The following is a 14295-nucleotide window of genomic DNA, read 5'->3' on the forward strand; positions in this document are numbered from 1 at the left end:
GCTACGCCTTAAAGTATGCCTTTGGAATGCTTCTTTCCATATGTATTAGATCCATGATCATACATTAGTACTATTTAAATATAATATATAATTAATATTACACAGACTTTATTAATCTAATATTTATATAAATATTAGATACTATTATTTATTAAATATAATATACAATTGATATTACACACACTTTATTAATGAAGTATTTATATAAATATTAAATATTATTATTTAATATATTTGTGAAATACAATACCCCCGTAGTTAAAAAAAGGAGAAGAAATATAATACCCCTTCGTTCCATAACAAATGTACTCTTAAAATTTTTATTTTATTTTTATACAGGCTCAGAGGAACTAACAAATAAAAGAAATAGTAAATGAAACTAACCATAATAAGTGTTGTCCCATAACAGTAATATTTATCATATCGTAAGATCATATCCTTACTAAATGATATTACCAATGTTTTATTTATGGTATATGTTAATTGTATAAATTATACATAGTATCAATATGTCTATTAAATTTGTGGTATAATATCATTGATATTATGTATTGACAACGATTTGATTGTATAATAATTTATAAAGAATTAAATTTTTATTTTTTTTCTAAACGGGATATCGTTCGGGTGTTGAAAATATTGGAAACATAATAATATAAAGTTAATTACATTGTCTCCTGGAGGTTTCGAGTAATGACACCCGTTACCCGAAATATAATTATGTAATGTGAAGAACACTACAAAAGGTGTTCTTGACTAAAACTCTCCACAAAATGAATTATTCAGTACTATATTCCTTATTGCTCATCGCTTGCTTGATCCCCATTTGCCGATCTTCCTTGCCAACAAATTCTAGAGCTTATGGCCATCATGATCATGGGCTGATTGGCCAAATTTGCAATGAAACCAAACAAGACCAGATGATCAACTGCACAAACATTCTGAGAGCAGATGCAAGAATCCTGTTTGCAAAAAAATTTGTTGAATTTTCAAAGGCTGTCCTTGGACAAAGCAATAGAAGGGCAGAACTTTCTTCTTAAGGGACTGGTGAAGACAAAAAAAAAATTCTCCAGCCATTGATGAATGTGCAAACATTCTTTATGGTGGGCTGGTTGGATAGTTCAGAAGTGCCCTGGGTGAGTTGAAAGATGAACCTATATTTGCGAACTATGATGCCAAAAATTGCTGGTGATGATTCTGGTACGTGTGAGATTGTACTGGCTGCTGCACAAATTGTTAATCCTGCAATTTCTGCTCTTAAACGCTAAATATTGTTGCTTAGCTATATTGCAGTCCTAGCCACAAATAAAACCACTGATTAAGGCAGTTTATGGGGACAACATACATGCATGATGTCAACCCAAGGTATAGTAGAGGTTTCTATTTGTTATAGCATCTCTTTTGTAGAAGGGGGAGATTAATTGATAAAATCAAATAGAAGTTTACTATTACTTTTTTTTGGAGTGTTGTCTGTTAAGATGAAACTCTATGTTTTAACAGAGTTTGAAGAAAAACTACCTACCTTTATTTTTGCTTGATCAGAATATGAGTGTACAATCTTATTTATATGGCTGATACAAAATTAACTTTACAACAATAAAATAGAAAAGCCAACTAATCATAATTGACAGCTGTTTATTCTAACATTGACCATAGCCTTTTCCTGCCTATGAATGACATTATTCTTACATTGAATTGTCTATTATGTGACATTTGTTTGTTTTGTGAGGGTCGGAAATTGTCAACTTGCTCTTGTCTTCTTTAACTTGTTCAAGGTGGTTCGAGACAAGAGTTTCAAACATTGGTGAATGTTTTTTTCACATGCGGTGAGAATTCATCATCAAGATCTTTGTTACTCACAAAATTAGAGTCTCCAACATCCATAAATTTTGTAGGTTGAGGCATTGTTTTGATAGTTAAATAGAAGTGTTCTTAGCACACTGAAAAATTATGATTTATTTTGCATTTAAAATATACAATAAAAATAAATTTGTGTATCCGAATGTGTATTCTTGAAACAATAATTTTTATTTAATAGTGTGAAAACTCTATGTATATCTATATGAAAATCAAGTTTTGTTATCAACTCTTTGACAAGTAGAACTCTAAAGAACAAATCTCTTTTACCACTTTTGAGGGTTAAAACTAAGCTTGAACTTTTCTAGTCTATGTACTGTGCACTTTACGTCAGGTGCTTTTAATTTACAACATTAAAGAGATATGGACTTGAATCTCTTCTCAAAGAAAAAAAAGAAATATTTTATTTAAAATAATTTCATATCTCTTTATCTTTATAAAAATAAAAAATATCTCATCTTTTATTTTAAGAAGATTTTTGTTATAAGACAAAGATAATTCATAATTAATCACATGATTAATTATAATAATTAATCACATGATTTATTATATATAGCAATAAAATATTATTCTTATTTTATGGACATTTTTTACATTTATAAAATAATATTTTCTTTTTTATATTAATTATATTCTTGGTGCTAGTAAAAAATATAATAGTATTTCAATAAAATATTTATTTAATTCAGTAAAATTTTCTAATTTAATTATCAAATAAATTATTTCTTTTGTAAAGATTGAAACACTCATTTGTGTGTAATTTCGTAATTCAATACTAAAGTGGTAATAAATTAATCATAATTAATTTAATAATTAAGGTAGGTTTCTAACAACAATGTTTAACGTCCGGATAACATGAAACAACATCTTTTATCTTTAAGAATCAATAGAAGAATAATGGAATATTTCTTTCAATCATTCATAGCTCAAGGTTAACTTTAGAGTATAGTATTATTGTCAAACTCTAATAAGTTAACACATTTAATCAATGACTTAAACTCTTTTCTTCTTTCATTCAATTATCTTGACCAAGGTTTTAATTCTATCATAGAGTTTAAACTCATTACCTAGAGTTGATGGATTCCTTATTGATTAATCATTAATTTTACATATATTTAATCATATCCAATATTCATTCAATTTGTGCACTGAGACATTAGGTGTCCGAAATTAAAATATAACAAATAATTTATTAATTACTATGATAATATCATGTAAAAGGAAACTATCATATGTCTTGTTGAGAACTTTCTATTGACATATCAAATTAATATTAATTATTATGAATTCTCAATTAAGTCAATTCAAAGATGATATTCACATATACATTATATATATATATATATATATATATATATATGCAATTTAATAAATAAAATTTATTCATTTTTATCTAATAAAGATCATTACATATATATTGATCTATTTGAATTATTGATGTCCTATTCATAATAATCTAACGATTAATAACAATTTAGATTAAAATTATAAATGACTTTTTTTCTCCTTATTATAATTCCTATCAAAATAATAAACCTCTAATTTTAATTAAGAACTTGTAAAATTAACAATTTAATAAAATAATTAAATTAAATCTTGGACATATATATTTATTCCAACATGTTTACCCTTCTCCTTCTTCAAAAAAAGGCTTCTTTCCAATGGAGATATTTAGCATTGTTTGTCAAAATATCTATTGCCAGGCTCTTTCTAAGCTAGTCCCGATCTGCAAAATCAGAAAAAAGTTGTAGTAATTTGCATATTCAATTATTGTCATCCTTTCTGATTTCAACTTTTTTTGCATTTTAATTTCAAAACATCGTTAAAGAAACTTTTACTTAAATAGGTAACTGACAAAGGAGAGTACACTGTTTTTTAAAAGAAATAACCAAATTATGCTTATGTTCCACCCCATGTACTGGGAGAGAGATTTATCTTCAGCTTTCCTTTATCGCTCGGTTTTAAAGAGGAAATCTTTGGAAGGCATAAAAGATAATTACTACGGTTTATTTGCATAATTCTAGCTACGATTTTAAAGAGAATTTTTATTTTATTTTAAATAAATACTATATTTGTATAATTCTAGTTACGGTTTTCAGATATTGTAGTTGGAAAAAACAAATAACAAAAGACAAGGGATGTTCACGTGTTAGATACATGCCACTCTTCTCCTCTATGATTAAAGATAAAAAAGAGGACGTGATAAGAAAATAAATGACATACCAGAATATGATAAAGTAGAACAGAGGACAGGTTACTATAAGGGGGAAAAACAGAGAAAACCACACAAAGCTAATAATATTTGCAAATTTTGCATCTTTACTGATCACTCAACATTTTCCATGTTCATCTCTCGTACTCGTAGGTCCACATATAAATGTCATGCCATTTGGCTACGTGAGAATTTGAAATTACACATGCATATATTAAATTCATTGTATATTATTATATTAATCTTTTATCACATAAATTTAATATTTGTTAAATTTTATATTAAAATTATTAATATTTTATTAATCTATATTACATTTAGGATAAAATATATTTTAAGTATCTCAATTATTTTTTGTCAAATTTGATATAGATTCTTATATCTTAAGAATATTAGTATGTAATTTTGGACTTTATATATATATATATATATATATATATATATATATATATATATTAAATTGGTGATTTTCATTTTTTTTATAGAACTTAGAATAATAAGATGAGAGAAGAAATTCAACAGTCATAAAAAATACAGGATCAAAATCATAAATTTTAATAAATAGGAATTAAGATTAATTTTGATTGAAAATTAAAAGACCTAAAATATATTTTATCCTTAAAATTAATGTGATATATAATATATATATTTGTAAAATATGTAACAATAAAGTTTGTTTGATCACAGCCTAGATTGATTCTGATGTTGGATCAAAAGATTGATTCCGATGTCCATGCTTTGCCTGCTTTGCTGGAATGAATCATCCAATTCATTCCTGAAAAAAAGAAACAAAAGCCTTAGTTGATAAAAGTAATACATACAAGATTTCTTAAAAATAATTTTTTGGTTACTCTTTAGATTCGGTCTACGCATGTTTTCGACAGTACAACAGGTTCTGCGATATATTTTTATTATCAACAAATATTATTATTAGGATTGTTACTTTTTTTTATAGAAGGAGAATCTACCACCTATCCTTCCTTCCCCAATAAATCAATCTTATATCTCCGGGCTATGAGGGAATAAAGGATAAGAGTGTATCAGCTGCACAAAAATGTGATACTCACAGAATTTACAGATAAATGCAACGGAGGAGAAACAATTAAATGCTTCTGATATTTAAAGTGATGCTACTATTTTTAATTCCCCATTATGGTTCAGCCAATTATTATTAGTATGTTCTTATGAACTGAAATCATCATCTAATTCTGTAAAACTCTATTTTCTGCTTTTAATATCTAATTACCTATCAATTGCATTGTAAATTCCTTAGCCAAACAAGCAAGACAAAAAAAAAAAAAGTTTGTTCACCATCAACCTAACATCTAAGAAGCAGAAGTATTCAGACCTACCATGAGCACCATAACAAAATTTGTCCCAGGACCTACATAAGTACACATTGAACCAATAAATCTGAAATGCAAAATGAAATTTCCTCTCTTTTTATCTAAAATTACATGTAACAAATTTTGTGGAATGCCAGATTCCAGAAAAAATTTTAGAAAAGGGAATAAATACATAGAAAAATTGAAAAAAGAACAAGGAAAATGTATATATGAAACGAAAGAAAAAGAAGAAAATTTTTGGATTATGAAGAAGTTCATCATCATCTGACAGTGGAAGCAACAGTGTGAGCCCACCATCTGAGACTTTCTTTCATGTCAGTTTCATTGTTGATAGCAGGCATTTTCCAATTCACCAAAGGGTTCTCTTTTTTTCTCCTATCACATTCCTGAACCTCCCATGCTTCAGAAAGGTAAGGCCTTGGAACACTTATCTCATCACAATCATCATCTTCTTCTTTTTCCTCTTCCTTTTTCCCTAGCCTTTGCAACCCAGGAATAATTGAAGCCAAGCTTGAGTCTTTATCCTCCTCTGAGAAAACAAAACCCAGATCCATGAACCCTTTTAGCTCCTCAAATTCAAGGTCTGACAAACTCTTGCTCTCCCTCCTCTTCCTAGTTCCATTGCTTGAGATTTTTTTGTTCTTCTTGGGACACAACACCTCATCAGATTCTGAGTCAGTGGCTTCTTTTCCTGAGAGAATGATTTGGAGCTTTGGATGGAGAAGAAGCACTGAGTCTGGTGACAGAGAATCATGGTTGAAGCTTGTCGTTATCATGGATAATTGGTCACTCATGGATCTGGTGTGGCTGGTTCGGATCAAGGGTAGCTTTGGTTCTTCTTCTTCTTCTTTTATCTCATAATCTAAACTTTCTTTATAACTTGTAATTGATGTGTGAGGACTTGAATTTGTCTTCAAAATGTTAACCTCAAACCAGCAAGAATCAAAGAGGTTCAAGACAGCCTCCGATTCCATGGCGGCTGAAGAGGATAATCAGCAGAAATGAAAAGACCTTTGTGATTTGTGATTTGTGAATTGCGTGTTAGCGGAAGTGAATTACATAGTCCATGTAGATAACTAGAATATATATACCATGTTTCATGACCATATTGCCCTTCATTTTACCCTCTAATTACAAAATTCTAAACCAATTGTTTATTTGTCTACACGTTTTGAATTAAGTAATTTTGAAACATGTCTTTTTCAATTCGTGTGTGGTATAACTTTGTGGGAATATTATTTTCTATTTTGCCGAGTGAAAATTATTGATTCCGTCGTTAGGGAAATACTGTTTGGAATTAGGTGGGTTTATGAATAGGTAAAAGGAAGGGTTAATTGATTGAGGTGGAACAGTGAATTATGGATGCTACTAGATAAAGCTAGATATAAGGTTGGGGATTTTGTCAACAATTTGACATCAAATTACTTATCAACCACTAATGTTTATCTTATTATCTCTTGGATTCTGACATTTTACTGGTTTTCATTTCTTCTTGTTTGTTTGATGATTACACCAAACCGTTTTGATGTAAAATTAATGGTTCTAACTACAACAATTATTGTGGGTTGCTTCCAAATTACACAAACTTGAATTGCGCATGTCACTGTGGTTGCTAGAATTCAAGATCTCTTGCATGTTTTAGTGTCTTTCTTGTTTGTTTTTCTCATACTTTTTTTTTTATTACAGTGTTTAGTCCAAACATTTTGACTCTTGTGATAGACTCATGTTTGAAAATGAGTTTTTATATGTAATAATATTCCCCCTCTAGTCTCTTTAGTGTAATTAATATTTTGTAAGTTTAATTATTCATTTAATTTTTATAATTTTTAAATTTATTTTTTTAAAATTTTATAATTAATAAATAAATTTTTTAATTCTTGATGTTTATATTTTAATTTTCAAAAGATCACTGTCATTAAAATATTTTAATTAATAAAGTTAAAAAATTTAAATTACAGAAGTTTTTTGAAAATTAAAATGTAAATTTCAGGGATAAAAGATCTATTTATTAAATTTTAATAATTAAAAAAATAATCATATGAACTAAAGGAATAAATTTGAAATTAAATGAGTAATTATTTTTTTTTATAATTAATAGGATTAGAAGGACCACACACGGGAATGCTTCAAAGTAGTTAATAATTTGAGTTAAATTAAGGTACACGTGGTTTTTGCTTTTTGATACATAACCTACACGAGATCAATATAAAAAAGCTTTACATTATGATAAATTAGGCATCAACCAATTATATTATAGCTTTAACTCAGATCACGTGTGAACAACAATAGCACACTTGGGACTGTTAGTAAAATCAATGTCATACAGAGAAAGGGGGAATCAGGGAATAATTAATATTTTTTTTTCGATACAGGGAATAATTAATATAAAGATATGAATTTTTGTATAAAAAAATTCGCTACACGCCTGCATTGCTTTATAACACGTAATGGTATGGGAATACTGATGTCGTGTACGGTGTACCTACTTGTAAAAGATAGTACTGATTTATGTTTTAATTTCTTTTTTATATATATAAAAAAAGTTTAAATGAATTAAATTTTAATTTTTTTTAAACCGGATAAACCTCATTCTTGAATAAATGTTTGCAGAAATATTTATAAATTACTTATCAATAACATATGAGTCTTTTGTTACTAACGGGATGAATTTCTCTTTTTATCTCGTTAACTTTACGTGTGAATCTGAAAATAAATAAAATATTTATCAGGTGTTGACTATTATTTGCCCAGTCACGTGTGCATCTATACAAATAAAATATTCATTCGGACACGCATTATTGGTAGTCAAATTCAAAATATTTATTGTATTCCAAAACTAAGTTCGAAAGGGTCCTTTAGTAAATACTAAATAGTAAAAATTAGGCAGCAGAATTTCTTTTAAAACGTCGAGACAATCTGAAAATAAATACATTTCACAACAATGTCAAACTCATTATACGTAGTACGGGATCCTCCGAGACTGATAAATCAAGTTTATTATTAATAAAATTAATAAATATTTTGTATTTATAACATAATAATGAAAGTGATATAACCAAATGATTGAATACAAATTATTAAAATATTAAAGTTAAGGTTGAATCATTTGAATATAATTTAAATTTAATCTTTTAAAAAAATAATTCTCTATTATTTTTTTTTATTTTTTGACTAAATTTTAAATTAGTTAGAGTTTATTTTTTCTTATAAGTAAGAGGATTAAACAAAAAAACTAAAGTGATATACATTATTTGAACGAACATATATAATCTTTATCCAAAACAAAACATAAACCGATTCAACTTTTCACAATTAGTGGGAATTACAAAGTATTTTATATGAATGTATATCGAATTTCACATAATTACTCGTTGAATTATTTTCTAGCAGATGACATTTGCTTATATTTTAAATAACATATTATCTGTTACTAAAATAAAGTAGTACAATGCAATATCCACTTTTTTTTTTTTATTTCCATGAACTTTTTTAACTTAATTTGCTTTATAATTTTTTTTAATTTAATTGTTGCATTAATTAATTTTGTATATATGGGAAACATATTAAGTGAGAACTCTTATTATTATTATTTTGACATAAAAATTATAAATATAAACTATTAGGTCATATTTGAATTATCAAAATTAAAAGAAAAATGTATATGATTTATTTAAGTAGTCATGTGTTTATATGACTCAAATTTATTATTTTTATTTCTCATAATATTCAAGAGTTCTCACTTAATGCATCCTCTTTCCCTCTCTCTATAGTCTACATTAATAATATTATTTAGAATTTAGATATATCTGTGAAGAAAAGTAATAAATATTATATATATATATATATATATATATATATATATATATATATATATATATATTATCACAAATATTGAATGAAACAAACGGACTAGGATAACATAATTTCCTATGAAGAATATTCTTGTAATAAACTGTGTGATTGGTAACTGGGAATTCCGGATTCAAGTCTCCAATTGTCCACACGTGCTAATTGTGTCTCTGTTTCATTAAAAAAAAATTGTGTCTCTACTAAGACATAGCTTTGTAGCTAGAAGCAAAGGCAAATGTTTGATGAATACTCAATATGTTATTTAATATTTAAAGAGTATAAAATATAAAATATAAAATTTAAAAAGTAAAAAATATTAATAAAAAATATAAAATTATGAATGATTTATGTATCATTATTTTGATACAAAATTTGTGTGCAAATTTTTACTTACAGAGGAGAGACATAAAAAGATTCGTCAATCATTCACAAAAGTTGTTTGCATGGCTAAATATTTAAATGATTAAACTGAGCATTATAATGTGCTTTCTTAATTATGAATATATATATATATATATATATATATATATATATATATATATATATATATAAATTACTTATAAAATACTATAAAATTACTTACTTAATATATTTTTTATTCTTTGGAATACAAAACAAATATAAAAATATTTAAACCAATTTATACACTTTTCTCGACCAGCCGGTTCCCTCCCTTCTCAATGATTACTTGACACCTATCTTGGAGTGTGACATATGGATGTATAAATAGGAAAAAAAATTTAACACTCATTTAATATGTATACACCCCAGAAAAACATAAATGAGAGAAAATTAATAAATTGTAGAAAATAATTGTTTTTGACACCACACTCTCTGAGAGCGATAGAGATAAATATTAATATGATAGATGATGTGATAGGAATAGAGAGATCCAGAAAAATTAAGAGCATTAGTGATGTGTTTAATATTTAAGAATGCACGAAAATTAAGATTCTAAATCATAAGGTTTATAATGTGATATAGAGGGATGAGAAAATAAATAAAAATGAACATAAAAATGAGTGCACTAAAAGAGGAATTAAAAAATAGAAAAATATTATGCGAATATCCATGTCATCACTTAAACACCTAGAGAAATAAAAATATATAAATCTAATAAGATTTATGATGTGATAGAAAGAAATGAAAAATATTAATAAGATATCTAAAATAATGGAATGTTTGTGATCATTACTCTAAAAAATATTAGATTTGATGTAAATATTATAACTTAAAAACCCGTCGATTCTATGTGGAACCTGAGTTCATCCTAATGTGGATGAAGTTGTTTTAACTTAATGAAAGATTTGAAGACATAAGTATGTAGCTTAGAAAGAGAAATTTTTTCATCCGTACTGATTTTACCAAACTCGATCAAGCCTCCAATGGAAGACACCTAGACCAAAAAAAAAGTTGCAAAAAAGAAAAAAAAAGCAAATGCTTCACACTTTGCATGCATTACGCATGTACATAATATATATACACCTTTCTTGATATATGAAAATAATTAATGTGTGCAGGATGAATTGTAGGGCAAATCCTCTTTGGCGGCGGTGAACATAGCTTTTTCGCTTCATGGCCTGAATGTCAAGCAGCTGAATGTTCAATTCAACTGCCAAAAAGTCATTTCCCAGTAATGCATCTGCACATGAGTTTGCTTTTCGATAACCAATTTCTGGGTATCCATGTCTATATATAGTGTAGGGGGTGATAAAACTAGGACATGCATCGCACAAGACTAAGGATATTTCCAGCACATCCTCTGCTCAACAACTAGTTACAACAAAGAAAGTGGTCCATCATGTGCCTTTAGTCTCACAGCTAATGCACTTTTACTGTGAGATTGGTACCACAGGTTTTTCTTCTGAAATTCCTTGCATTTAATTTTTAATCAACAAACATGTCTCTACACAAACAGAACACGCAATGAAATGTGAATCCGTGACGAAGAAAATTCCATCCATATGAAAGGCATAATTCTTCTCTATTCCTTTTCTAGTGTTTTCTGTTCACTTTAAGTTAAGAATATGCTGGTAGTAAATACCTATTCCAGAACTATGTCCAATTCTCTATGTCAAGGTTGAAAAATCAACCCCCCTTCTTTTTTTCACAAGCATGCATTACCAAATTCTGAAATGACAAGTTTAATGATATTGTCTGCTTTCAAAAATCAATGTGATCTTTCCATTGAAGTGACTAAATGTATTAGCGATTGCTGATATCATATGGCTTGTGTAGTATAGTGAGTAACCAGTGCAGCTGACACTTTGAAATTCCATTTAGAAATACTTTCTCAATAAAATTATACATACATAAATATATACATGTATGTATGTATGTATATGGATCTGCTTATGTACCTATGTACGTATGCATGTAGTCATATGAATTTCTAGGTAAATTTGAGCTGTTAGAGAAAATCAGTTGATCTTGTGTTAAATTATGCTCTGGCTCAGCGATATATTGCCCTGATTCAAGCAATGAAAGTGCAACAGCCTGAGGCAATTTGTATGTTGAAAGACCAAGGTTATCTAGAGGATTTGTTTTGTTTTACCTCACTTGTCTATCTCTCTTTCCTCTTTTAATCAGGGTGGTCTTCGAAACAAAGAGATATTTTTAGCTAAATTATTATGAGACCGGTTTATTCTTATGTACATAGTACATACTCATACCTGTTGTAAATGGAGAATCTTTTCTTTTCTTCTGTTTATGGTGACAATCTGACAGCAAATTTCATAGGAGAAGTGCACGAATGTCAAAGAACCTCTGGAAGTAGGTAGAAATTAATCAAGTAATGTAAGCAAATCTTCATTTAAATTTTTACAATAAATTCGTGAATTGTAAAGCAAATTCTCTTCCACTGTGTAGTTATGCTTAAGAACAGGTTCAACTAGCAAAATAGCAATTCAGCGTTGAATTCTTCATAGTGGGCGTGGACACCTCTAAGAAATGATTGATATACCAGAGTAATGAAGTGTGGCCTTGAACATCAACTTGGTCAAAGATTAGAAAAATTTGTAATGCCTTGTAATCCCCATAGTAATCTCATTAAGCTTTATCGTCCTACCCAACAGTCTGTAATCCAAAGTTAGTGGCTGCTAGACTCTTTACACCTTTAATTTTATTCACCTGAAATTTTGTTTTGGATTGATTAACACATCATAATATGGACTTATAATCCGCATGAAAAGGAAGTCCACTTCTGCATGCATAAACTACAGATGCATAAGTACTGATAGTTCATTTCATGCATGTATATACATAAATTGTTTATGACCAATTCCTACATAGGAAAAGCATCTGATAGAAAATCGTGATATAGACAAATCCTTGTTTTTGAAAGGGATTGATGGTGAAAGAATTTGGACCAGTAAATAACAAGAACCTTACAATGGAATTGTACCGGCATATGCTGCCTGCTCCTAATGCTTATCAGTGGCATATCCAAGTTAGGTGCTCATAGCTACCTATAAATAGCCTTCCATTTTATGATGATTGCCTCAGACACAAATTTGTTGTTGGAAGTGTGATACATAAATGTGCTGTTGAGGAATGATAGAGCAAATCTCCAGTGGCAGAGAGAAGTAGAGGGCTTGAACATGCATGCTTCTGGTTTGCCAAAGGAGATTTGCCCTGCCATTTTTTAACAGTTTCAGACTAAATGCATTGTGTTGGCTATTTTCTATCTTCTTCTATGACTGTATTTAATTAATTTCTTTCCTGTTTACTAACGGTTTTCCTTTCAATATGTGGCTGATGGACATGGAGGAGTTTCACTTTTATGAGACATGGAGATCAAAATGATAGAAAGATAGCCAACAATCAGAGATTTTCTGAGACAATTGGCCAGCATTTCCAGTTTCATCTAGTGTCATGTAGCAAATGAAGATGCTTAAGCACTATACTGTGAAGTTAACAAAAAGAGAAGCTTCAGTTAGCAACTTCGCTTGCTGCATTGCTAATGTACCTTTTATTAGGGAGCATTGATATTTGATGCGTATATCTTACTTTTTCTAATTCGTCTCGAGAAATATTCAAATGTCAAAATCTATCCGTCACCATTTCAGTTTAAATAAATTCCATGTGTTATTTCACATTCAAATGTTTTGCATTTACTAGAATAACACCCCAAATCACATGGCCAATATGAGGGTTTCGTTTGCATAACGTTTAGTTATTCATTATGATAATAAAAATCAAATGTTCGTACACAAAAATTCAAATGTATATTGAAAGAATAAACAGACTGATGTCCAGTATAACTATATGAGCGATTATATCTGAAGGTATCATTATGATAAAAATTGTTGATAACGCAGAAAATCCATCAGACTGATTCAGACATGATGCACAAGCAGCATCTAAGAGCCTATTTGTTTTAGATTTTTGGCAGAATTGACTTTACACCTTTGAAAGTGATTAGTATGTGTGCCATAATTAAACATGTGCCCGTATTGAAATTCATTTTCGCTTGTAATCCAAACAAGCAATTTTCAAGCATTGATTGGACTAAGCCGGCGTTTGCTGCATGCCAACTCGGTTTAGTTTCTTCTATACTGTCTTTTTTCCTCATTTATCCCTTTTAGGTCCATCTAGCTCAACATTATTAATGGAGACTAAGTTCATATTCTATTCTTGTAACTGCGAAATTTGAGTTTAATTGATAGTTAATTTTGGTTAAAAACAATTAGAATTCTTTTAGTTTACTGTTATTTTTAATGAAATAATGAGAAATTTAATATTATTGTAATTTTTTACCAGACAAGATTCAAAAGAAGAAAATTTAGTGTTTTGGAGTAAAATTGATGAAAAAAACTTGAAGAAAAGTTAAAGATTAGAACAACTCGTTTAGCGCACAAGGCATGCCCAGTGCGTCTCCTCGCTTAGCGAAGTTTACACTTGGCGCGAAAAAGGCCCCCAAGAAAGTCCAAAGGTGTGCTTAGCGTGAATCCCAGGCTAAACGTGTGATCGCCACTATACTCGTTAAGCCCATATGTTTCTGCTCTCAGCGCATGATCACACCGTCATTCC

The 14295-nt window shown here is 28.8% G+C and overlaps 1 protein-coding gene and 1 non-coding gene across 2 annotated transcripts; one reads left to right on the top strand and one right to left on the bottom strand.

Annotated features, from left to right (window-relative positions):
• Nucleotides 1-5483: 5483 nt before the first annotated feature.
• On the bottom strand, nucleotides 5484-6478 carry LOC100792716 (uncharacterized). Its single transcript, XM_003524920.5, has one exon. The coding sequence runs from the start codon at nucleotides 6387-6389 to the stop codon at nucleotides 5676-5678; it is 714 nt and encodes a 237-aa protein (XP_003524968.1). The 5' UTR covers nucleotides 6390-6478; the 3' UTR covers nucleotides 5484-5675.
• A 6331-nt stretch (nucleotides 6479-12809) lies between these two features.
• MIR399J (microRNA MIR399j) lies at nucleotides 12810-12910 on the top strand. Its single transcript, NR_161687.1, has one exon. It is a non-coding gene; the product is annotated as a microRNA MIR399j (primary transcript).
• The last annotated feature ends 1385 nt before the right edge of the window (nucleotides 12911-14295 follow it).

The sequence above is a fragment of the Glycine max genome, chromosome 5 (assembly GCF_000004515.6).
Source record: "Glycine max cultivar Williams 82 chromosome 5, Glycine_max_v4.0, whole genome shotgun sequence".
NCBI lineage: Eukaryota > Viridiplantae > Streptophyta > Magnoliopsida > Fabales > Fabaceae > Glycine > Glycine max.

Bases quoted from the DNA above. Each gene is read 5' to 3' on its own strand.
- LOC100792716 (XM_003524920.5), bottom strand. From the start codon at position 6,389: ATGGAATCGGAGGCTGTCTTGAACCTCTTTGATTCTTGCTGGTTTGAG.